Source organism: Camelus bactrianus, chromosome 28 (genome assembly GCF_048773025.1).
Source record: "Camelus bactrianus isolate YW-2024 breed Bactrian camel chromosome 28, ASM4877302v1, whole genome shotgun sequence".
NCBI lineage: Eukaryota > Metazoa > Chordata > Mammalia > Artiodactyla > Camelidae > Camelus > Camelus bactrianus.
The window spans coordinates 16,415,113-16,440,724 of record NC_133566.1 but is presented as its reverse complement, the minus strand read 5'-3'; the positions used below and the strand labels follow the sequence as shown (position 1 = coordinate 16,440,724).

Genomic DNA, 25,612 nt, shown 5'->3' with positions numbered 1-25,612 from the left:
CCGACTGGCCTGCGAGGGTCACCCTGAGCATCCCCAGCAGACTCTAGGGCACAGGCCTTTCTGCAGGATGGCCCATCCTAAGGCAGACAGGAAAAGGTCTCTCATCCCCAAGCCCTTTCTTTAGAGGGAAAGGAGCTGCTTAGCCGCTGGGTCACAGCTCCAGGGCTCGGCCAGCAGGCCGGCGGGAGGCAGGAAGGAACCTCCTGGCCTCAAGCCTGGCTCCCGGCGGCACTGGCCGGGGGGCCGAGGCCGGAAGTGGAGGAGGGCTTGGGCTGGAAGCGGCACCCAGCTGCCCAGACCTTCTTGGGCACCCACTGGCGGGGGTTCATCCCACAGAGGGAAGCCTCCTCCATCTGCTGCATGAGGAAAAGAGGAGAGGAGGATGGTAATGAGGGTGCAGAGAAAGCAGGAAGCACCACGCCTCCAGGACAGGATGGGAGCTGGAAGTGGGGGCTGCTCCCCTCCCCCTGGTTTGAGGCCCCCAGGGGTGGAGAAGGCGGGAGCCGAGAAGCAGGACTGTCCGTGACCATCTCAGCAACCTTGACTTGACCTGGCAGATTCTCGGTCTCCTCGTCTGGAAAAGGGGTGGAACAGCCACGTGCTGGGCTGCAGGGAGCAGCAGAGTTGTCTGCAGATTTCTTGGCTCACAGTAGGTCCTCAATAAAAGGTCCATGTCATGGCAAGTGGCTTAGCCTGTACTCTGGGCACAGGCTGGGGGGGTGGGGGTGGCTGTGGCTGGCCCCCCCCGGAGTGATATGCCCAGGACTCAAACTTCCTTGGGAGGAAAGTCTAGGAAAAGACTCCTGCCCGGCTTCCTTAGCAGCTCTGCCCCAGCCCAGGAAGGCCCGTCTGGAGCACAAACCGCATTTCACTGAGGATTCTCTTGGCTGGAGCCAGTGGAAGGACCTGCTTGGCTGGAACTCTTTTTTTTTTTCCTTCCAGGCGACGTCTGATGGGTGTGTCAAGCAGGAGGTGATATTTGAAGGGCTGCGGGCACAGGCTGCGGACGGAGCCAGGGCGCCAGGCAGAGGGTGAGAGCATGGCCTCCCGGGACCCGCCCGCCACCAGCTACGCCCCGCCTGACGTGCCCCTGGGGGTCTCGCTGTTCCTCACCATTCCCTACACCTTCTTCCTGCCGGAGCTGGTGAGTGCGGCCACGGGGGGCCCCCACGGGAAGCGGGGAGCCGGGGGAAGCCAGCCTGGTGCTGGAAGCAGCTCCCTGGGGAAGGGGCACCTGGGCCAGGGCTGCCGTGGCCTCCCATCTCCCCCACGGACTCAGGGCCGTGTGTCCCCTAATCCCTCCCTGAGCGTCCCTGGGCTTCAGCAGTGCCAGTGGGTCTCCTCTTTCCAAAATGAAACCCACTGGAGCTTCCAGGCAGGTCCCCTGGTTTGGATTGGAAGATGGGGGAACCGCTAAAATGTCCCGGCTTCTCAGGGAGATGTTGGAAATGGACTTCTGCATGTGGCTTCTTTCCTGCAGCTACTAGTCGTTGGTGCTTTTCTTAAGTTCAGAACAGGGGTGCTCGGTCTTTCCTTCCGAGAGCAGCTCTTCCAGGGTTTTCTTAATGGTCCTGTCTGCTGGCTTTGAACTCTGGCCTGTGTGGACGCCCCATGGGAGGCAGCTTACAATGACACCTGCCGTGAAGCAGTCGCGTGAGACGCCCTGGTTGCGCTGAGAACCTGTCCCTGAGTTCACCTCCGGGTCCCCGTGGCTGAATTGGGGCCCCAGCCTCTGCCGGGTCCTCAGTGTCCTACAGGACCAGAGTCGGCTCTGGGCCGGCTGTTCCCATGTCCTTTGCCCTGACAGGGACACCGCAGTCCGGTGAACGATTTAGGGTAGAGGAGTTCATGCTGGATTTTGAACACCTTCTGAAATATCTAGCTTGTGGATGATGTTCCCTTACCAGCTCTGAGTTTGGCAGCGCTGCTCCCAGGCGGGGAGGAAAAGGAAGAAAGTGGTTCCAACTTTCACTCTGTCGTCCGCCTGGAAGGCCAGGCCGGACTGAGTGACCTTTCGGCAAACCCATGGGCGCCCATGGATGGCAATGAGAAAGGGAGGCCAGGAAGGCTGGGCCCTGCATTTGGGTGACTCCAGCTGAAACCCCACTCAAGAATCAGGTTTCTGCTAGGTCCCCCACCACGGGGGACACAGATGAGGTGGTCCTGCCAGACTGACAGCATCTCAGCGCTCCTGCAAGTTCTCTGTGCTGGAACTGGGCGTGCCCTCGCCTTGGAGCAACTACAAGCATCTCTAGGTTCGGGGCTGACTTTTCTGCTTTCTGTGGAGCACACACTGTGTGTCAGTCACACCAGCCACAGGTGGCAGGGCCACTGCCCTCCCAGGTTCCCCGTCTGCTGGAGAGGGGCTCTCGAGCATGTCCTCTCTGCAGTCAGACTGTGCTTCCCCAGACGGCGGCCGTCCTGGGCTGTGGTACCAACAGAGGCCATCCAACCTCGTCCCATCGGGGAGGGGTCCAGGTCCATCACTGGGGAGGGGTCCAGGTCCATCACTGAGGAGGGGACTTTGCAATTGGACCTCAAGGGACAGGCTGATGGGGATGTGCAAGACAGGGAAAGCCCTGGAATCCAGGAGCGACCAACAGGAAGGACGCTGGAGGGAGGGGGCTTCTGGAATCGGACCAGCGGGGCCATCTCCTACGCCCAACCCCACGGTGCTGGGCGCCTGCAAATGAAAGCCCCAGGGGAGAAAAGTGTGTGGTTACGCTGGGCTCTGGGGTCTTAAGTATCTTAGAGGAGGGGATACTGTCACTGGTTCAGTTTCATTCATTTACTTTTCCTCTGAAATAATTTTAGATTTATAACAACGCTAGTAATAATAGTACAGAGAGTTCCCATGTACTGTTGACTCAGCTTCCCTAAGGTCCACATCTTACATTGCACAACCATCAAAATCAGGGAATCAACATTGATGCTATACCATCCACTGTTCTACTGAACCTTATTCAGACTGCGCTGAGTTTCCCACTAACGTCCTTCTCCTGGGCCTTGACCCAGGCCAGGATTCCGCATCGCATTCAGTTGCTGTACCTCCTTCATCTCCTTTAATCTGGACCAATTCCTCCATCTGTGTCTTGACCCTTTCGAACAATACTGATCAGTTATTTTACACAATGTCCCTCCGTTCGGCCTTGTCTGATGTTTCCTCAAAAGAACTGTTTTTTCAATTAGCAAATCATCTTTATTCAATGTTGAACACTTAGAAAATACAGAAATAATTATAATCCACACATGTGCATATATTCATACATGTACACATGTGTGTATATTTAATGGGGTTATTCTGTACATGCTGTTCTGCACCTGCTTTTTCCTCATATGAGCATTCCCAGCATGGAGTATAGAACTGAGTGTGCGTCATATCTGGGGTGCGGATGGGGAGGTCAGCAGGAGAGGAGGGGAGAATGTCAAGTTGGTGGCTAATTCCAACCCCACTTGAGCAGGAGACCGGCTGGCTGGAGAGGAGAGTGCAGAATCAGCCTAGCAGAAGCCCCCTCTGCCCCTGGCCACTGGGTGTGCGGCCTGCCGCCACCCACAGGGCTGACCACAGAGCCCCAGGCCTTGGGGTCCTGGCAGCGTCTCAGTCTGGGGGCCTAAGCATCACGGACAGATGTAGGCTCTTCTAAGGCCATAAGTCCAGACAGTGGATAATAAAACTGGATGCTCAGGCCAGCGAAAGGGAGCAGAGAAAGCGAAACTCGTAACCTGGATTCAGGTGCCGTTCATGAAGGGGCGGCCCAGGGTGGACATCAGTGGTGACTGCGGGGATACCTCCATCCAGCCACTGTTTCCCACTGCGAAGTCTGGTGAGCAGGCCCTGCACTGAGCGAGGGCCTCCCCACAGGAACGAAGGGCCAGAAATACAAGGAGAGCAGAATTAAACGAGGGCTCCACTGAGGCCTCACGCCGCCCCTGTGGCTGAGCGGCAGCCTCCAGCTCTTTCACTTCAGTGACAATGACGGACTAGGACGGCACAGGCTCCGGGTGTCTGCGTGTTCCCGCCAGCTCTGCTCCCTGCCGCCTGCTTTTATAGCTCTTCGCCCAAGTTGCTTTGTTTTAGAGTCTTTAACACTAAAATGCACATTTTAAAACTTTAATTTTGTCATAATTGTAGGTTCAGAGGCAGTTGCAAAGACAGTTCAGAGAGGTCTCCCATCCCCTCCCGTAGCTTCCCCCAGTCGTCTCACCCCTCACAGCTGTCTAGTGCGATATCGACACGGGGTAACCGAGGTGCTCTGCCTGCACCTCTGTGCCATTTTCTCACGTGTGCAGATTCATGCAACCACCACCATCGAGACACAGAACAGACCCATCACCTCGGAGATCTCCCACCTGCTTCCGTTTTACAGTCACCTCCACCTTGTCCTCCTTCCCCCCTGGAAAACACTAATTCCATCTCTATAAGTTTGAAATTTCAAGAAAGTTATAGAAATAAATGGAACCATACAGTGTGTGGTCTTTAGAGATTGGCATCTTCCACTTGGCATAATTCCCTTGAGGTCCCTCCAGGTCATGTGTGTGCAACTAGTGCCTCCTTTTCACTGCTGTATAGTATTCCACTGTGTGGCTTTACCTTGGTGTGTTTAACCATTGACCCATTGAGAAACATGCTGGTCATTTGCAGTTTTTAGCTATTCAAAATCAAGCTGCTATGAGCATTCACATACAGGCTTTTGGGTGGGTGTGATTTTCCCTTCACTGGGGTAGTGTCTACGTGTGATGGCTGGTTTGTACAATAAGCATACGCTTGGTTTTTATTAAGAAATGGACAAACTGTTTTCCAGAGTGGCTGAACTGTTTTACATTCCCATCAGCAAAGGATAAGACTTTGAAGTTCGTATTTTGTTCAGTTAACTGTTGAATTCAGATTTCTCATTTGAAAACAATATTAACTTCCAAACATAATCTCCAAATGTGAGAAACCTTTGAATCAGTGCACTTTAAAGTGAGAACAGACGTTGTTTGTTCCCTCCCTTTTTCATTCAGTGAGTGTGGGAGCTGCTGGTGCCAGCGCTGGGCGGGCCTGGGGACCAGGTGACTCACAGCCCCACCGCCTCGTCTTCAGAGCAAACAGCACGCAGGTGGCAGGCACGGGGGCGGGGGGCACGTGACCGCCTGATGGCCCGCCCGCAGCGTCTTTACAAGATGAAAGGTGGACACAGAGCTGACCCAGGCGACTGTGACTGAGGGAGAGCTTTGCGAATAAGAGTCCAAGGAAGTCCTTTAACTTTCAACCTTTTCACTAGTTAAGTTATTAATTAGATACTTGACTAATTACAAACAGCTAAGGTTTCTAGAGTCAGCCAGTTAAAAAGTGAGACGATTTGGACACTCTGCTTAGTGTTTGATGCTTTCAGCTTCCTAACTCGCCTACACAGAAGGAATTACTCTGACCCCCCCACCCAGAGGCTCCTTCCAGAACCTTCGGGGGGGAAGCTTACCCTTATGTCTTATCCAAGTCCCCCGTTTCTCCTTCACGTCAGCCAGTTTCTTCTTCTGCTCTGTTTATGTGAAAGCTCACTGAGCCCTAGAGCTGTCTGTCAACCGTCTGGGGCCAAGAGAGGGAGCTGGGTTTGTCTCGGGCCTGGCTGAGGGCGGGTATCTCCCCACTGTCATAGCACTTCCGTAGAGGTTGAGTCCCCAAAAGGGAAATTCTTTCCTTTTTTTCCTCTGCTTCCTTTTCAGTTCTCCATACTTCCGGGAAGCAGCAAAAGTAAACTCCATTTGCCCCCGTTTTACTTCCTCTTTGTGGCTTCTGTCCCTCCACACTTCCCCATGATGTGGCCTCGTCCGCAGACCCTGCTGGACAAGGGGCCAACAGCCTCCGTGCCCAGGGCAGCACTGACCCCAGTGTAATGATGCCCAGGGAGAAGAGGGCGGAGGGAAGGGAAGTTGAAGTGTGGGGCTGGGGAAGGGCAAGGCCCCTGAGAAAAATGGGAGGGGCAATGCGGAAAGGAGTCGGAGGACAGCCTCTTACTTGGCTTCCCAGACAGGCTCAGCTCTCACCCTGGGAGCCCTCGCTGCATTCAGATTCAGTAAATAGAGTCAGGATGGGGTAAGCCTGGCTTTGCTACTTAATCACTGTGACACCCTGCGCAGGTTACTTAACCACTCTGAGCCTCAGCAATGGAGAAAGCAGCTGTAAAGTTCTCCTAAGACAGCTCTGGGGTTTCCATAAGGACTTTCACCAGAAGCATCAACAGATGACTGCTTTAGAAACGTGAGCCCACACTATTTTGTAGTTGGTGGTCATCTGGACCTCTTACTAGAAAACGTGGGTCTCTTGTGAGCAAATCCCAACTGTAAACCAACAAATATTGACTGAGATGCTGCTATGGCTCTAGCCTCACGGCGATCCAGGAATAAGAAGGTAATAATTAAAGGGACAAGGTGAGACATGGACCCTGTCTTAAAGGAGTGATGCGTAGATAAGTGAAGGGCACCCCAAGATAAGAAACAGGGTAAAAAGCAGGGGTGCACAGCCGCACTCGCCGAAGGCTCCTGGAGCTGGAGAAGATGTCAGGATGAGCTTGCTCAGGCCGAGCACTGGTCGTTCTTACAGGGTTTGGATGAAGGGGTTAGCCATGTGCTTGTTCAGACAAGGACACCCAGGTTCACGAATACGTAAAACCAGGCTGTAAGCAAAGTGGAAGATTCCCCCCCACTTAAACCCCACGTGTTCACTCAACAAATATTGAGCACCCACCCGGTGCCAAGGAGGAGACAGGTGCTCAATAAACACTGAAGAGGAAGGAGACAGACACAATCCGTGTCTTGTGCAGTTTGATGCCTAATGGGGCAGATGGAGACCAGCCAAGGAGGCAAATAAACGGTGCCGGTCAGAGTGCAGGAGGGACTGGAAAACACAGGAGGTCCTGCCCACAGACGGGATTCAGCCTAGCGAAGTGTTCACGCAGCGTCAAAAGTCCGAAAGAGCAGAAAGGAGGCGCCGAAGCAGCCAGACCGTGACAAGTACGAGTCAGGAGAGAGCGGGCCGGGGCGCAGACCCCCCGAGGAGGGCCTGCCCAGCGGGCGCTTGGGCCTTGGAGGAGGGGGCGCTGTGAGGCCGTGGCCACCCCAGAGGAGGGGCACAGGGACCTTGGGGTTGGAGCCAACAGCTGCTCTGGGGTGAAATAACCAGGGCCTCTGGCAGAGGGTGGCAGGGAGGGGCCCGGCACACTCGGTCCCACTGGACCCCGGGAGCCCCAGAGAAGAAGTCTCCCTGATAAGAAGGCCCCACCTGCGGCCAGCGCCCTGCCAGAGCGCTCTCGCCTGGAGAACTTTCCCCAGGGCGAGGCAGACCTGCGGGACGCAGGAGAGGTCTCTGGAGCGTTGTCCAGATTGGCAAGTGCCAGGAGCAGGGCAGGTGGAGGAGCCCCACCCCAGTTCCCTGTCCTTGACCCCCCTCCTCTCGCACCAGCCCCTCCCTGCTGCCTCCCCTGCCTGCCAGCCAGCCTGTCCCTCAGCTGTCACCACCTGGGCAGATCTTCCCCATCTCAGCCAGAATGGATGGTGGCTCGGGGGTCCCCACAGGGCCAGCCCTGTTGCAGTAGAGCCATCCTGAACCCCTGCCCCACGTTTCTTAGGGCACAGCTCCCCACCCTCCTGCCCCTACCTGGACCTAGAAGGTACCAGGTAGGCCCCAGAGCGGGGCCCCAGTGAGCTCCCAGTCAAGCTGGCCAGATAGCACGGGTTTGGGGCTCTAGAGTTTTCCGACCTATTTCAAAGAAAGTCGTCTCAGCTCCTTCCCTCGGAGGGTTCTCTGAGCTTTGCTTTGCTGCCCCTGCGCTGCTCACAGCCCTCCACCCCATCTATCTGGCCCCTCTCTCTGCCCATGTGTTGCTGGCTGGGAGTGGGAGGGGTGGTGTGTTTATTTGAACATCTTCTCTCTGACAGCACGTTCTTGCCTGGTTCTTCCTGTGTGCCTGGGGAGGAGGGTGAGGGCTGGGGAAGGCCTTCCAGGAGTCCCAGCTGCTCTCCTAGCAGAGATTCTCCCCATCTGGAGAATTTCTGGGACCCAGGAGGTGATGGAGCAGGAAAAGGGTAGGGATGAAGCAGATAATGGGTGTTTGTCCACATTTGGTCCCAGCTCCTGGCAGAAATGCTAGTCCACGGCCGAGCCAGTGGCAGACCCAGAAGGAGTCAGGTGGAGCCACCTGTGTGGGAATCGGGCCCAGGAAGCCGAGACTGAGCAGCTAGGAGTGGAGGGTCCAGCGAGCTGCCTCCTGCCCCTTTTCTCGAGTCGGTCAACAGCCTGTGCTGAGCACCTGCTTGGCCCTACGCTCCCTGCCCGACACTAGGGACACGCAGAGCACAGGGCAAAGTCTTGCGTCCATCTAGGAGCTCAAGGACTGGGGAGGAGTAGTCAGGAATGGCTTCCTGGAGGAGGTGACATTGTTCTGGTCCGTGCCCTCGAGTTCTGGTTTTAGATAAGCAGAGGAGGGGTGAGCTGAGCCCAAGCCAACTAGGACTAGAGTGAATGGTGACATCCTTGGGTCCTCGGTGCCTGACGAAGGGCAGAAACATGACCACTGGTCACAAAAATGTCTGCGGTTCCTCAGGGAAGGAGGAGGTGGGGACCTACCCGGAGCTGATGCCGAGCTCTTCTGGGAACTTCCTGGGGACGTATGAAGGGACATGAGGTTAAAAAACGTAGAGGGAACCAAAGGAGGAGAGACCAGGGGGTGGGAAAGCCTGCCCACGAGGCCACAGAGGGAGCAGTGTGCATTTATCCTGCTGCTTTACTGAACTGTCTAACTTTTCTAAGGTGCTCAAGTTTTAAAAAAAATCCACAAATGCTTAGTTAGATTTTTTTTTTTTTAATTTTTAAAAGAGACGAAGGAAAAGCCCTTTAGACTTTGGGGGAGTAAGGATGTTTTTATTATCCTATTTTATGTGACATTGTAAATCTGGACTGTTCGCTCAATGAAACGCTGGAGTGGAGGGGGCGGTCTGAATGGGTGGGTGCGGTCCTGGGGGAGGAAGCCCCTGGAGGGAGGGGAGGGAGGGGAGGGAGGCAGAGGAGGCCTGGCGGCTGACTCACCGGCCCCTCCCGGGCGGCATCCTGCCCCTCCCGGGCACACACCCCGGGGTAGGCGCTGGTTTCCCTGGCGCGCGGCCAGCCCAGGCCTGCGAGCCCACGTGGGTACCAGGGCGCCTTACAGGACTTGCTCTGCCGGGGGCGGTCGTGGACAGAGCTCTGGCCAGCACCATTGTTCCAGGAGGGGACCGGATAAGACAGGGGCCCTCACAGGAGGCCAAGGGGACTGGGCTGGTAATTTCCTGCTAGCCTTAAAGCCACAGAGAGAAAATTCTCACCCCGGGAGTCAGGACCTAGCGACGCCGTGTTTGGAAGTGTCCTGGGTTGAGTTATGGAGCGTAGAGCTCCGTATAATGCTAGTTGTCTGCGGGTCTGGATCCCAGCCCAGGCCTACCACCGCCCGTGGGTAACTGTGAGAAGTCGCCTGGCCTCTCAGAACCGGTTTCCTCCCCTGGTCAAAGGAGGTGACATGCCTGCCCAGAGAGCTTCACGCGCTGCCGGGGCCCAGTCGCAGGGATGGATGCTGTAAACAGCACCCACATGGGCACCAGGGTCCCTGCGCTCCCTACAGGGAGGCCTGCAGCCAGGTGAGGACTCTCTCCCTTCCTCTGGGGACTCATCCTTCCCACACACGCCCCAGGATGCGCCTCCTGCTGCAGCTGCCACGGCTGACACTGGGGAGCATCCACCCACTGGGACCATGCTGTGAAGGAAGGAACTGGGGTGGGTGGGGGGTGGGGCACATGGTGCAGGCAAAGGCCCTGGGCTAGAGGAGGAAGGCGCGTCAGAGCAGGGGCTTCCACACGCTGACTGTGATGCACAGACGAAATATATTTTCATGGCAAATTGGTGTGTGTGTGTGTGTGAGTGTGTGTGTAACTGAAACAAAAGATTCAGGAAACATTCATTCCCTTTCCTATGGGCAACGCACTGCATTTTCTCTTCTAGTCTACTTCTTTTATTTCAAAACAAACAACTTTTTATTGAAGTCTAGTTGATTTACAGTGTTGTGCTAGTTTCAGCTATACAGCAAAGTGATTCCGTTTTATATATATATGTGTGTGTGTGTGTGTGTGTGTGTGTGTGTGTGTGTGTGTGTGTGTATTCTTGTTCAGATTCTTTTCCATTGTAGGTTATTACAAGATCGTGAATATAGTTCCCAGTGCTAAATAGTAGGACCTTGTTTATCTATTTTACATATAGTAGTTTGCATCTGCTAATCCCAAACTCCTAACTGAACCCTCCCCTTCCCTCTTTGGTAACCGTAAGTTTTTGTTTGTTTGTTTGTAAAATGAAAGCATGTTTATTTAGATACACAGTCCACAGATGGAGTGCGGGCCATCTCAGAAGGCGAGAGAGAGCGCGACCACCAAAAGTCTGTTTTCTGTGTCCGTGAATCTGTTTCTGTTCTGTAAATAAGTTCATTTGTGTCTTTTTTTTTTTCAGATTCCACATATAAGTGATCCCATATGATATTTGTCTGTCTGTCTGACTTACTTCACTTAGTGTGACAATCTCTAGATCCATCCATGCTGCTGCTGGTCTGCTTAACTTTTTAATGCTGGTGGTGACTAAATGGAATGCACCTGCTAACAGGTCTCAGCCCACATTAGGAAGGCCTGGTGCTAGGGGCGCTGCAGGCAGGGAGGGGAGAGGCAGGCTGGGCCCGCTGGGCGGTGGCTGAGTTTGGCCTGGGGATCACAGGGAGCAGGGGTAAGGGGTGCCGGCAGCATGAGCAGACTCACCTCCCAGGTGGTCCTCAGCAGCGCTGTGACAGGGCTGTCACTGGCTTAGACTGGCTGGAACAGAAGTAGACGATCTCATGTCCTGGGAAGCCCGGAGCTGGGTGGGCTCTGCCCCCGGGGTGATTCTTCTGCAGCCCAGCTGTGTCCTCCAGCCCAGGCTCTTTCCTTCTGTCTCTTCTTCCACATCATAGCCCCAGGCCCAATACCAGACAGCTGTGGCCTGAGCAGGAGCGGGGACTGTCTCACCCCGGGTCTCCTTAGGCAGGAAGAAATCCTTCCCAGAGTCCCCGGAAGGCCTGCATCTCTCTGGCCAGAATGGTCACATATGTGTCCCAGCCAAGGGATACGATTAGCCTAATGGATGTTGGAAAGTCACTGGCTACATCCCATCCCTGCCTGCACCACTCATCAGTAAGCCCAGGCGGGCAATTTACTCCACAGAAAGAGCTGAAAAGACAACTGGTCTCTGCAAGGTTATTTACTGAAGCATCGTCTGTAACAGGGAGAAGCTAGAAACATCTAACACATGTGCCTGGGGTCTAAGTGAGTAAATGATGCTTTATCAATGTGATGGAAGATGTGGCATTGAAAGTACAATCAGTCCTCACTACTCATGGATTCTGTATTTGCAAATTCACTCACTCACTCACCAAAATTTTTCTTTTTTTTTAACATTTTTTATTGATTTATAATCATTTTACAATGTTGTGTCAAATTCCAGTGTAGAGCACAATTTTTCAGTTACACACGAACACAAAATTTATTTCTAACTCCCAAAATCGACACTTGCTGCATTGTCACTGTCATTCAAAGACATGTGCAGAGTGGGAAAAAATTTGAGTCACAAATCTGAGACACACACGTTCAACCTGAGGTCTATATCTGCCTTCTTGTTTCAGCTCACACTGGGACCTTTCCCAGGTCTGTTCAATGCCAAGTCTTGCATAGTTTTGTGCTTTTTTTTTTTTTTTTTTTTGGTGATTTTGCTGTTTAGCCCCAGATGCAGTGCTAAACTTGAGAAGTCCTAAGTTCTAAGCTTGAGAAGGCTGTGATTTGCCTTATGTGGAAAATGCATGTCAGATAAGCTTATAGTGCTGTTGGTGGGGAGATCAATGTTAATGAATCAACTATATATTAAATAAAGTGTCTTTAAACAGAAACACACATAAAACAAAGTCATGTGTTGGTCAGTTGACATGTTGTGACCAAAGGCTCGTAGGAACCTAGCTCTGCGGATTCACCAGAGTACCAGGGAAGGAAAATTAAGTGGTAAGAGAAAGCAGGCAGTGTTGGCAAGTGGCCCTGCCAGGCTGAAATACCACGCAGCTATGCAGAAAAACCTGCCGCCAGTATTGCCTGGAGTCTCGCCCGCATCTCCTCCCTGTTTCTCTGCCCCTGATCTGCTCCACATGGACCACACCTCCCAGCCCGGCCAGGAGCGTCTCTCTTGGCAACTCCTTCCCCCTCCCATGGTGTCACCACTAGGGCAGCTCTGTCTTCAGAACCTCTCACGGTGTGTGAAGTTCACTGCCCTGTGGCAGCCTGGCCCCTGCACCAGCCTGGCAGAGGCCCCTCAGCTCCCAGCTGCTCTATCCAGGTGGACAGATCCATCCTCCCCAAAAGAAAGGCAATCTCTTCCTGTCCATCCCATTCAAATGCCTTTGACTTTTGAAGGGAGTCTCCATCATCCAGCATAGTGTCTTTCTTCCTTCTGTTTCACTGTATATGTTGGTGATCTGGATGAGTTTGAATATTCAGGATCCCGTCTCTGAGGCAAGCATTTCTCCCAGGAGGCCAGGGCACTGGCTGATTTATTGAGTCTCATTCCAGAAATATTCTGTGCATCTACAAATAAATGCACATATGCACACATACAGTTCCTTCGTTTTCTACATAAGTCATAGCACACTGTTCTTTCCTTTTCCACATAAGTCTTCCTTTTCTACACAGCACACTGGGCACACTGGTCTGTGCTTTGTATAACTCTTAGGGTTTGTTCCATTATGGTAACAGGGTTTTTCATTCTCGTTGGAGGCTGCTCACTGTTCCACTGTGCAGACATAATTGCTCTAACTAGTCCCCTCTGGATCAACACTGGGGATATTTCTTTATCTTTCTGTCACCAGCAAGGATACAGTAAACAACCTTGTACATTCATCATTTTGTTCATGTACATTATTTATGGGACAAATTCCAAACAGTGAAATTCCTGGATTGAAAAGTATGTGCATTTACTGTTTTGATAAATATTGTCAAAATAGTCGATCAGTTGATGGCACCCTTGTTTAAGCTGGAGACAGCAATGGACTTCAACCTGGGGCTAAAGGTGGGCTTTGAGGGTCTGAGACTCCAGATCTGTAGACAGTATCATACATGTTCATAGGCACATTATTTTAGGTGACCAAAGCTGTCATCATCAACTCAGAAGGGTCTGCACCCCCTGAGTGTTATCTCACCCCACGGGTTGGTCTCCCAGCTCTCCCGGAGGTGAACTTCCCATCCCTCAGGAGGACTGGCCTTGGACATTCCCTCTTTTGGGTCTTTCTCAGGGAAGAGTCCTTCCCGTCTCTTTATAGCTAATGACATGGCCAACAATGGTTGCCCAACACTCACCCTGTGCCATCCACCTCCTCTGTTTTATGGACAGGGACGTGGGGGCAGAGATGAGTTCAATAACCCGGCCAACAGGCAGAGCTGGGGTTTGAACCTGGGAGCATCGCCGCTGCCTGCGCGTGAACTGGAGCAGGGAGCCTGGAAGCAGAGAGATGGGCTCTGCAGGTTCGCAGTCCCGATTGCATCATCGGGGAACTTTTAACAACACAGCCTCCCTCACCAGTCCCATCAGAATCTCTGGGGCAAGACCCAGCCCTTGGGGCTTTCTCAGCGTCCCTGGATGGTTCCATGAGTAGCAGGACTCAGGGTGCTACTCTGAGGGGACGACTTAGGAATCCATGTATTTTAGAAGTTCCTTACCCTTACATCAAGGTTTTTTGAGTTAATTCTTTTCCTTTATTAAGCGCTTTTCAAAATAATGATTTTTGGCAGGATAGTGGTGAACAGTTGCCGTCCAAGGTAATATGCATCCTCCCGAAGTCACCAAAGTCAGGCTTTTTTTTAAAAGTATCATTTTCAACTCATGGATTTTGACTTAGTTGGTCTATTCCCATTCATAGTAGTTATTATACTTAGTGGACGGTCAGATTGTCCCATTTTGGGTCAGTGGGAGCCTCCTGAATCCTGACCGAACCGAGGAGCCTTTGAAAGCGTTTTCTATCCGCTGTGATGAGGTGTCTTTAACCAGCTCTCGAAACGTAAGAGACTATCCTCCATTCTAGAGAAGAATGAGTGAAAAATAAACTTATTGTTCAGCTCTGTCCTCTCTTAAGTGAGCCCTCCAGGTTTCTGTTCAGCCTTTAGAAAATGCATAGAGGAGTGATCTGTGTCCTTAAGAAACAGACTCTGCCAGATTGGACTTGAAATACACTCGTTCGGAACTTCTACCTATAATAAAATAGTCTTCCATGTTGATGGCCAGCCCCAAACATCTAAAAATATCTCTTGCTCTTGGGAAATAGAAAAGGAGGATAAAAGTAAGAGAGTAGATTATGCTGCCAAGAAAATTTGGAAAGCTAAATATAAGTAAAAAAAAAAAGTCAAGGCAAATACTCAAAGTTTGCTTTACCCATAATGAGTCCAACCTAGACTGCTTGAGATAGAAACAAGATAACAAAGGCCACTGGGTTTAAATTCACCTGGAGTTTGTCTTTGGCTCTGGTCCCTTCTACTGTTCGGAAAGTAGAGGGTGTGGGGAAAAAAGTAAATAACATTCTGCGGCATAACATTGCTGACGGTTATGCAATCCTAAATAGCCATTTCAGAAGATTCCCATGCAGTTTAAGTGGATTCCCAAATGCCCAGAGGCCCCTGCCCTCGGGGTGGGGAATCTGGTGGTGAGGAGACACCCCATGTCCTGTGTGACCTCAGACCTCAGTACCCACCTAGGGTGGCACCACCTCACAGACCGTGATGGGACTCAAGTGCGGACACATAGGTTGTGTGCAGACGGCAGTGTCTGCCCGGCGGCCTCAGGGGGCGGGAGCGGGGTGGGGGCCCCTGGGCTGGCAGTTGGAGACCCGGAGGGGCCGGGGCATGCTCGCCCACCCCTGGGCCTGGCACAGGTGAACGGGCAGTAGGGGGTGGCTGGTATCACGTGGCAGCTGTCGAAATGAGGCCGTCTGTGTGAATGCATTTTATAAACTGTAAAGCACCTAGGGAATGAGAGGTGGGGTTATCACTGATTCACGCAAAGAGAATGTTCTTTGACACCCGTCGCACTTGCTTTGTCCCGGGCCCTGTGCTGGGCACCAGGAATGAGTGGTGAATGGCACTGACCAGTCTCCGCCCTCAGAGGTCTAATGTGGGTCTAAAATCGACAAGTTCGGCTGCAGTCACTGAATCCCGAATGCCGTCCCCACCAGCCAGCAGGGTTCGGGTCCCGGCAGTGGGCCGGCATCTCCGTGCACATCCGTGGCCTGTGGGGAAGAAGCTGGGCGGATGCCCACAAGCCAAGCCCTGGCGCCTCCCTGCAGCATCAGCAGGTGCAGAGGACAGCGGCTCTGGTCCCTCAACACTCCCTCCTCAGGACAGGGCAGCCCGGCTCGCTCACAGGCAGTCCCAGGCCCAGAGGCCCAGCCTAGGACCCCCAAAGTTCACCTGGCGATTGGGTGTTAAGATCGGGGAAGATGTGCTCCCAGAGCCAGTGCTGTAAGAGGCAGTCAGGCTCCTGGAGGTGCCGCCCAGCCCTGTAAGAGCCCAGGAGGCTCTGCCTTGTAGTCGACTCCCTGGTCAGTTCTGGCTGCTCCTCCCATTCCCCGTCTCTTCATACGAGCCCAGAAACTCTCCATCCATCCAAGCATGCGTTTCCTCTCTAGGACAACAGCTGTGGGAGCCTCGTAAGGGACGGGGCGGCATATCTATGTTTATTTGTAAGATGAGAACCGCTCGTCCCAGAAAAGCAGGACCTGAAAGCTGTGTAACTTTCAGCTGAGCTAGACAGAAGCCAGTGGAGTCGTTTAGTCCAGGAAGCCTAACCACGCCATTCAGAGCTGAGCTGCACCCGCAGTCATGGGCTTACGATCAAAATTCAGTAAACATAGGAGGGGACAGGTGAGCAGGAATGAAAGTTAACAGAGGCCACAAACTGCAGAATCAAGCTGCCAAGACCAAGACAACGGCATTATCAGATGTAGAAGATAAAATGAATACGAAGCAAAATTAATGAAAAGATACCCACATCTCAACATACTGTGTCACTGTGTGTATATACACACACACACACACACACACATATATATATGCATCTATATATATATATACATATGTATATATGTATATATAATATGGACTATTACTCCTCCATAAAAAGGAATACAATTTTGCCATTTGTGACAACATGGATGAACCTGGAGGGTACTGTGTTCAGTGAAGTAAGTCAGACAGAAAAAGACAACTGCTGTATGCTTTCACTTATATGTAGACTTTAAAAAATAAAACAAACAAATAAAACAGGAAAAAAATGTGAGACATATGCTGGCAGAATATCCTGCAATATTTATAACAGTAAATGAGGTCTAATTTATAGAAGGAATTCCTATGAATCAGTCAAAAAAAGACAAACTGTAAGAAATGTGTAATGAATTAAAAAAAATTCACAGAAGAGGAAATACATGAAATATGTGAAAATAAGCTCAATCTCATTAGTAATCATGAAAATTAAAAGCTAATGAGATACATAGAAAATCTTGAGGTATCTGCAAACAACCACCAAAACAAACAAACAAACAAACAAAAACACCTTCCTTAAAGTAATGTGCGTTTATTACGTTTCTGGATACAATGTCAACATACAGGAAAAATCATGTTTGTATCTCCTAGCCACGAACAATTGGGAAGTGAAATTTTTACAAAAGCAGTACTATTTACAATAGTTCCCCCAAGATAAAATGATTAGGCATAATTATAAGAAAACGTGTTCAGTGTGTGTATGCTAAAAACTACAAAACATAAAAGAAGTCAAGGAGCATCTTAATCATTGGAGAGGCATACCATGTTTATGGATTGGAAGGCTCACCACAGTAAAGATGTCGACTCTTCCCAAATCCATCTATAGATTTAACACAATCAAAATCTCAGCAGACAGAAATTGTAGATAGCCCCACAAATTCTTCTTTTTCAGAATTACTGTATTGCTTAATAAGAGATAGACTCCCACGTACCTACTATGAGGTGGAAGAAATAGAACGTCATTGTCTTTGGGGGTCTCTGTCCACTCGTGCCCAATCCCATCTCTCTCTCTTCTTCAGAAGGGTCATTCTCAGGAGGTGCTGATGAAGGGGGTTCTGAAGGAATTGGGGAGGGGCAGTGAGTTCAGGTTTTGTACCTGTTAGACTTAAAGAGCTTGCGGGGCAGGGCCATGACTGGGGCGGGGCAAGTGGAATGCCAACGGTGCAAATCGGAATGAGGCACTTGCTCTCGTGGTCACGCAAGTGCAGGGCTGGCCCCTGCAGAGGGTCGTCCAAGTAGAGACATCCAGCAGGCAGGTGGGCATGTGGGGCTGAAGGCCACAGAGAGAACGGCGCTGCAGCTGGGTTTTGGGGTCTCCAGTCCATGCGGTGCTTCAAAGCACCGATGTAACAGGAGTGAGGAGAGGGAAAACCCAGGAGACTGGCGAGGACATCCTAAGAGGGCCTGGGAAGGAGAGGCGATGAGGCAAGAACAAAACAACTTGGTGCTCATGTGCGTATCAACCCTCCCCCTCCAGGCGTCGACCTGAGCGTGCTGTCTGGTGGACACTTGGTTCCTCCTCTGGGCTCACCAGCATGGCTGCAACCCAGCCCCAGAGCAAACAAACGCAGAGCCCAGCGAGGACAGGGAGAAGGTTCAGTTTCTCCACCAAGGGGATAAGAAATGGCTGGCCAGAGTTGAGAGGTGATTAAATTGGAAGTGTATCGCCCAGCTGGGAACTGACCCCAGGGCGTCAGATACTATAACCAGGGGGCCCCAAACCAGACGTCCACAGGGCCGGGCAGACACTGTCAGTGGGTGAAGGGAGGCAGGAGAAGGCAAATACTATTCCACAGTGAAAGTGAGCTACAAGGAATGTGCACACAATGGCACTGGGGCTGGGAAAGTTGGAGATGTGGTCCACTGAGAACTCCAGGTCCTTTTTAAAGAGACAGTCACAACTGGTTTCAGCCTATTCTGGCTTGGGAAATGGGTTGACTGTGGCCAGCTTTCTCAAGAAATGTCTGAAATCTGGAGTTTTTGTGTAAAATACCCTGTTTTAAATGTAGGTAACTTATTCAGAAATATCTCAAAAACTGTATATGCCAACACTGGGTCAAGATGACACATCCACAGGCCAAATTTAGCCAAGCCTTTCCATTGGCGACCTCGGTGTTAACCGCTTGAATTTCCTCACAGAATTTACTCTGACCCAGGGGCCAGCCTTCCTTCCCCATTTCCCTCTTGATTCCCACCCAGCGCCACCTGAAGAGCATTTAACTGGAGCCAGAGGAGAGAGAATGGCCTGCAGAGGAAAACGTGCCCGGCGCCAGCCAACAAAGCCCCTTCTTCTGTGGTTTTCTTTTGCAGATATTTGGGTGCTGGGTCTGGATCCTGGTAGCTGCCACCCAGGTAGCAAGCCCCCTGCTGCAAGGATGGGTGATGTACGTCTCGCTCACCTCGTTTCTCATCTCCCTAATGTTCCTGCTGTCTTACGTGTTCGGATTTTACAAAAGATATGAGTCCTGGAAAATCCTGGTAAGAATCAGGGAGAGTGGCCCAGACCCTCGGGCTCCATCCAGACCCTCGGGCTCCGCCCAGACCAACGTCCTGGTCATGGGGCCTCCTGGGTGGGGAGGGAGAACCAGAGAGCTTTCCTGGGCTGGGCCCCTATGGAACCCCGACTTTTTAATTGAATGCGTTTACAACTAGGTTGGAACGAAAGCCTTCCTCTGCCAGAGTCCATCTTTCACTGCGGTCCCCTCCATCGCCTTCCTTGTTGGGAATATACGCACCCTGTCTTGTCCTGTATCAAGTACATCCTCAAGCATTTCCCTCGAAATTTATGGTGAAATCATTGGAGTAACACTGAAGGAAATGCTAGTAGGAAAAGTGTCACTGCCTTCTCAGTCATTGGGTTTGTCCCATCACAATCACTGGGTTCTTTCTTCCATATTCCTGGCAAATTTTATCCCAAATGTATAGATCATCACACTGAACCAATAATTTTGGATGTAGATTCTTTCAATTAATTTTATATCATTAAACTTTTTTCATGTCATCACATCATCTTGCTAACCATTTAAAATGTTTCTACATTGAACAATTCAAAACACTTACAAAAGGAGGGAGGATTATCTTAAGGACCCTCATGCAGCCATAACCCCAGCATCTTCGAGATTTTTCCACACTTGCTTTGTCTAGCCCTCTTTTTTTTTTCCTGGAGGATTTTAAAGTAAACCCCAAACACCATGTAATTCCACCCTGCACACTTCAGTACACCTCCAAAACACACGCAGCCTTTCTTGTGTTACCACGCTTACATCACGTTAATAGTAATTCCTCGGTATCACCTAGGACCCAGGTCCCATTCCAGTTTCCCCCATTAGAACTGAAATGTCTTTTTTGCAGTTGGCTTGTTTGAATCGGGGTCCTTACAAGGACCACTTGCACTTGATAACGGATGCTTCTTGGGTACATTTAACTCAGACTGGCTCTCCCTGCCAGTGACTTGCTGAAGACACTGGGCGGTCAGCTGTCCTGTAAAAGGTCCCACATTTTGTGGGTTTGTCTGTTCACTTCTTCCTAGTGTGATTTAACTTATTTCTTTAGTCCCTGAAGTTTCTATAAATTAGAAGTTAGCACGAAAGGCTAAATTGAAGATGGGTTAAACCTTTCTGGCAAGAATGCTTTAGAAATGGCTTCCAGTCACATCCCACGTGGTGACTGGTGGTCCCTCTTTTCAGTGTGACAGCCTCACCCCATCAACTTTTTCTCTAATGCTTTCTTTCCTCCACTGATGAGCTTCCCAGAACTGAGTGTCTCTTTAGGGGCTGCAAATGCCGATTCACCATTATGACTGTCCTTCCAGAACTGATAACTATGACATTCTTGTGGAGCTGAAGAACACTGCTGAGAGTTCAGCACGGAGGTTCAAAAATTGGAATCTAGAGTCAGATTAGCCTGACTCGGCCGACTCTTCCCTGTGTTAGTTAAGCCCCAGTTTTCTCATCTGTAAACTGGGGATATTAATAGTGGCAGCCTTATGAGATTGGCTATGAGAATGAAATGACACGCCATGTGTACATAATAAGGACAGTGCCAGCACTTCGTAGGTCTTCATAACACTAATGGGTAAGAGCACAGGCTTGGTGTTCATGTGGCCTGGATCCAAATCCTGGCTCAGCCTTTATTCACTGACCTTAACTTGAACTCCCACTTCCTCAGAATGGCACTCACGATAAATAGCACCTACTTCACCATAGTTGACAAGGTTAAATGAGATAAATGCGGGAAAGGCTTAGCCTAGCGCTTGGCCGGCAAGAAACACTCAGTAAATACTGGCTCGTGTCGGTATTACTATTGCCACTTATTTACCCACTATTGTTCACGACATAGATACTTCTCTAGAAACACTGCTAAAGGAGAAACAGGGGTTGTCTCTTTGGCGCCTCTTCCCAGCTGCATAGTCAGAGGGGAAAGTGTTCACCAGCTTCCGTACCCGAGTGACGGTGGCCTCTGCTCCATCCTTCCAGGACAGCCTGTACCACGGGACCACTGGCATCCTGTACATGAGTGCCGCCGTCCTGCAGGCACACGCCACCATCGTCTCTGAGTTCTCGGACTTGAAAAACTACTACATAAACACCGCAGCCTCGGTGAGTGCCGGACGGAAACATGACGGCCTCTAACCGAGGAAACGCAGGAGGCTTCATTCTGTCTTGTGGGGAACAGACGACCCTGAGCCCTCGGGCTGAGGGAGCCTTGAGGCATGGGAGGAGGGGGGTGTCTGTGTGTGTGTGTGTGTTTGTGATGTCAGGTGTGCCCAACTGTAGCGTAACCAAGCCCAAGGTCAGGTGTCATCCCTCGTCTTCTGTTTTTACTGCTCCATTTAACCTCACTACACTGCCCTCAGACTAACTGATTTTCCAAAGTGCAAATTGGAAACAAAATTTGTAGTTTTTTCCAAAATGTAAATTTTCCAAAATTCACCTCTCTTATTGAAAAATCCTTTGATGGCTCCCACTGCTGGTAGAATGGAGCCCAAATTCCCCTGCATGGCTGGACCATTCCTGTGTCCTTTTATTTCAATGATGGATGTTCACGGGGGTAACGTATTGGCTGATGGAATCCGAGGCAAGGTGGTCCAGACGAGTTGTGGGATGAGCAGGACCCCCCTCCAGACCTTAGGTCCACTGGGACCAGAGACTCGAGGCCAGCTGGGCCTTGCCGGCCCAGGCCCCGCCAGCCCAGTCCCCGCAGGGCAGCCTCCTTCCTCTCTTTGTGGGATGGCGCCCTCGTGTGGCAGGTGGCTCACAGCCAGGCAGTTCCTGCTCTGGAGCCACTTAACCTTCCTTAATCCTTCCCAGGAAGGACTCTAAGGCCTAGGCTGGGCCCCAGCCCACCCCGACCAGTCGCCGTGCCCAGAAAGGTCGAGTCCTGTGTCTGTTGGGGGCTCCCACAGGGATCAGAGGGCAGGAGGCGGGGGCGCAGCGTGGGGTGCTGTCCCCGCTGTAACAGTGATGCCAGGCAGGCCCGGGGACCCACTAGGGTGGCCGCGAGGTCGTCGAGCTGCCTTTGCAGCCCATCTGCCCCCTTTCCCTCCTGGCCCAGCACCACTCTGGCCCCAGCCCTGGTCAGCTGCTCCAGCCACACCCGCCTCCTGGCTGTCCCTGGACCCACAGACACACTGCCACCTCGGCCGTGGCTCCAGACCCCTCCCCTTTTTCTGATCTTTTCTCAGGAGTCACCTTCTCGGTGAGGCCTTGCCCCTCCCCTGCCCCTTTCCTGCTGTGTTTTCTCCTGGGTGCTTAGCCCCGTGTAACCTGCTCCCCTACTGGTCTATCTTGCTTGTTCTCTGCTTCTGCCACTAAAATGCAAGCTCCCTGAGGGCCGGAAATTTTGCATTTTTGTTCACCATGACAGCCAGCATTGTTCTTGAAGTACAGCAGGTGCTTACAAGATACTTGTTGAATGAATAAGTGAATGAATAAATGAAACAGAATGTGACTGGACAGCAGGGCTCAATGAGGCTGGAGTGTCGGCTGGCAAGAGAGGTGGATGGGCAGTACTGTCAGGCGACTTTGGGGATGGCTCTGGACGTGGCAGGTGGGGTGATGGAGGGACCACAGTTTTGTGGTTTGGGTAGCTGGATGAGACGGGGTCCAGGGACCCACTGAGCTTGTGAGGAAATCTCAGAAGTTCAGTTTGGACCACTGAGAGCTCACAGGCCTCTGAGGCATTCACACGGAGCCAAGAGATGGGCACGTAGGGCGAGTTCAGGGCCAGTGAGTGAAACTGTCATCAGGGCACAGACAGCGGCTAAAGGTGGGCAGGGGGAGAGTGCCCAGGACAAGAGGACAGCGAGAGAGGGGACCCAGGGCAGGATGGAGACAGGCCTGCTTCCTGGCCAGGTGGAGGAGCACACGTCTGCACAGTTGGGGTGGGACACCGGGAGTCTGGCCTCCAGACACTCAGGACAGAGCGTTTCAAGGAGGATGGAGTCAATTGGCCAGTGGTGGCTGCCCTCAGGTTAGGCAGGACATGGGCAGACAGGAGACCTGGCAGGGTCAGAATGCTGGCCTCCCAGGCTGCAAGGCTGTGGGCCCTTTGGGGATGGCGGGGTGGGCAGAGATCGCTGGCATCTCAAAAGCAGTAACCCTCCCGGCTCTTCCAGTTCTTTGCCTTCATCACCACCCTGCTCTACATCCTCCACGCCTTCAGCATCTATTACCACTGAAGAAGCAGGGAGCCGAGCCCACGTGGGAAATGCTCTTTGAAAACCCCGGGCGCCGGCTCCCAAAAGTGGTTTTCAACATTCGCCATCTGGACGATAAACAGCAGCTCAGCAATGACCTAATGGATTAACAGACCGTCTTTTCAGACTGAGTGATGAAATCACATTCTGGCAGCTCTGCTGGGACATTTTAATTCATTATGATGAATATGAAAAAACAAGGGGTGAGGGGGCTTTGTGGTTGTTTTGTTGTGCCTGGGAAAGTGTCTCTTGGAATTATCTGGCAATGAACCTCGCTCTTCTAGAAAACCAACAGCCAAAGGCCTCACCGGTGAGAACAGCCTCCCGCCTGTTTGGGGATTTGGCCTCAGCAACGAGGTTCCCCACAGCAGGTTTATGGGAACATTCAGTCTTACTTTCTTAAAATCAAAATGGTGCTGTCAGCGCTTTTGGATCTGAAGACACACGGACCTTGTTTCTGTCCCCTGGTCCTGCCTCTGCTTCACAGCTGTGGTCCAACGCACTGCCCCGTCCTGCAGTCCCCGACCCCCAATCACTTCCTCTTCCTTTTCCTCCTCTGCTTTGGGAGCCAAGGGAAATCTTCCTAAAATCAGCTTTGAAGGTAGATTTGTGGGGAAAATAAGTGATTGACTCTGCAAAATTGTTATACAGTAAGGCCTGGGGGAAGGGAGGAGGGTCGGGGAGGGAAGAGTGGGACCCTCTTCTCCGAAGCCAGGTGGCTCAGAGAACGGCCAGACTGCAGGATGCCTGGGTCAGGCCTCCAAGACCCCACCCCATAAGGACTGGAAGCCACCTTACCCCTCAGAACAGACCATCAAGGACACGGGCAGGACGCCACGTGCAGGACGCCACGTGCAAGGATTCTCCTCTGGGCTCCCCTCACACGCGGGACATCCAGGAGGCTGGAAAGGACCCCGTCCCATGGTCTAGCATCCCCCTGAGTGGTCCAGCTGGGTGGGGCCTGGGACCACGGGCACACAGGGTCCTGGGAGCGCAAAGGCGTCTGCACTTCGGGCCATTCTCCACTGTGCTGGGGTTCCAGCGCTTGCCCTCAGGCTCCGATGTGAGTCAGAGGGTCTCCTGACGTGAGCCCGGGCTCAGCCTCGTGACTGCCTGGGCCCGTCGCCGCTGGGAAGTGGAATTAGTTGCTTCATGGAAGGAACTTGTCTTCGCCGATTCAGGGACTTACAGTTTCGTGTCAACGCTTTCCTGCTCCTGGGGGTGGGGCGGGGCGGGAGGGCGGTCACTGAAGAGAAAGCCTGCCTTCACCCTCTTGACCCCTCACTTTCTAATCACCCTGAAAGCTTGAAAAGCCACCATTTATCTCCCACCTTATTGCCGGCAGCTCTCTGAGATGGTCACTGTTAAATATTTACTGAGTAGATACAAATAAAAGTCACTTGTACAGTAAAAAGCATTGAGTTGGTTGCTTTTGTGGCATCAGCACCAGAACTGGCCACCTCGTCACAGGTCCTGAGGGTTTTAAGGCCCAGCCCACCCGGCCTTGCTCCTAGGGCGGCCGCGTGGCGTGGCCGAGTCTGTCTGCAGGGCTCGGGTTTGTGGTATCATTTCCACTTCATTAAGGACTGTGTGGGTGCAAGTTCCAGAACCCAAACTCACACAGCAGCTTAGGCAAAGCTGGGGATGCTCTTGTTTATCTCGGAAGACATCTTTCTCGTCCCCTGGAGTTAATCGTCGCCTTCCCGGGCTGCCTCTGCACATAGGGCACATACTGCTGTCCCACTACGTTGCCCCGTGTGCTACGGGGTCTCCCCCACTAGACTGCGAGGTTTCAAGGCCGGGGGTTTGGGTCTTGGATGTTTTCATCATCTTCGCTCTTCCCTACCCTCCCTCTGCTCTGAGTGCTCTGCCAGCACCGACGGCAGCAGTGCTGGCTCCCGAGACCTCCCTCCCAGGCCTCACCTCCAGCCCACGGTCTGACATCCCGGGGGCAAAGAAGTGTTCTCTGTCTTGTCCCTTTTCTTCCCAGACTCCCACGTGGCAGGTTAGTTCCTTTCACCCTAGAATCTCACCACAATGAGGAGAGCCCAGCCCACCACCGCCAGGACCCGGTCCTGTTCCAGTGGCCTTGCGGGGCCCTGAGGCAGGGCTGCTCCATGTATGGCTGGAGCTACCTGGCTGGCCGGTTTAATTTCCAGTCCACTCGGGTTTGGGCCTAGCGCACAGTAGAGCAGATTAAAAAGCATTAAGTTCCCCCCAGAGCCCTGAGAGCCCAGGTGGGAGGGAGCTTTCCCGAGTGAGTCGCTAAAACAATGCCTCCAAAAATATCAGAGCCAGACTTGAGATGCATGGGGATTTGGGGCCCAGGAGGGGCAACTGTGGCCCTCGGGTGTGACTGGGCAACTGGTCCACTTCCCTGCACGTGGAGGACGCTGGCTGTGGGTTGTGGCCACTCTTTCTAGGGCAGCTCCTTCCTCGTGTCTTTGTTTCTTTAGCCGGGGACCCACTCTCATCTTTAGGAAGAAGAGACTGCAGGGGCCAACTCTCTGGGGGCTAAATCCACCAGGCCACCTGCCCTGAGCCCAGAGTTGGGAGATGGTGGAGGGCAGGGAAGACCACGCAGAGGAGGCTGCTTCTGCCTCTTTCTAGTCTTGTGAACTCAGGCGAGGCACATCGCTGCTGCAGGACTCATGCTTCTTATCCATAAAGTGGGCACATGGGATCCCCACACTATAATATCTAAGCACACTTACGTCAAGATGGAGCGGAGTCGAGGTAGGGTTATGCGGAGGTGGAGTTAGGTCCAGG

The 25,612-nt window shown here is 52.3% G+C and overlaps 1 protein-coding gene across 1 annotated transcript; it reads left to right on the top strand.

Annotated features, from left to right (window-relative positions):
- Positions 1-529: 529 nt before the first annotated feature.
- LOC105072156 (mal, T cell differentiation protein like) lies at positions 530-24,257 on the top strand. Its single transcript, XM_074354464.1, has 5 exons — positions 530-649; positions 943-1,144; positions 18,457-18,624; positions 20,622-20,744; positions 22,763-24,257. Exons 2-5 carry the CDS (start codon positions 1,040-1,042, stop codon positions 22,823-22,825), a joined length of 459 nt encoding a protein of 152 aa, XP_074210565.1. The 5' UTR covers positions 530-649; positions 943-1,039; the 3' UTR covers positions 22,826-24,257.
- Positions 24,258-25,612: the final 1,355 nt, after the last annotated feature.

Coding starts and splice junctions, on each gene's coding strand:
- LOC105072156 (XM_074354464.1), top strand. CDS start 1,040: ATGGCCTCCCGGGACCCGCCCGCCACCAGCTACGCCCCGCCTGACGTG. Junction 1,145..18,456: donor CCTTCTTCCTGCCGGAGCTG/GTGAGTGCGGCC, acceptor TTTCTTTTGCAG/ATATTTGGGTGCTGGGTCTG. Junction 20,745..22,762: donor ACATAAACACCGCAGCCTCG/GTGAGTGCCGGA, acceptor CGGCTCTTCCAG/TTCTTTGCCTTCATCACCAC.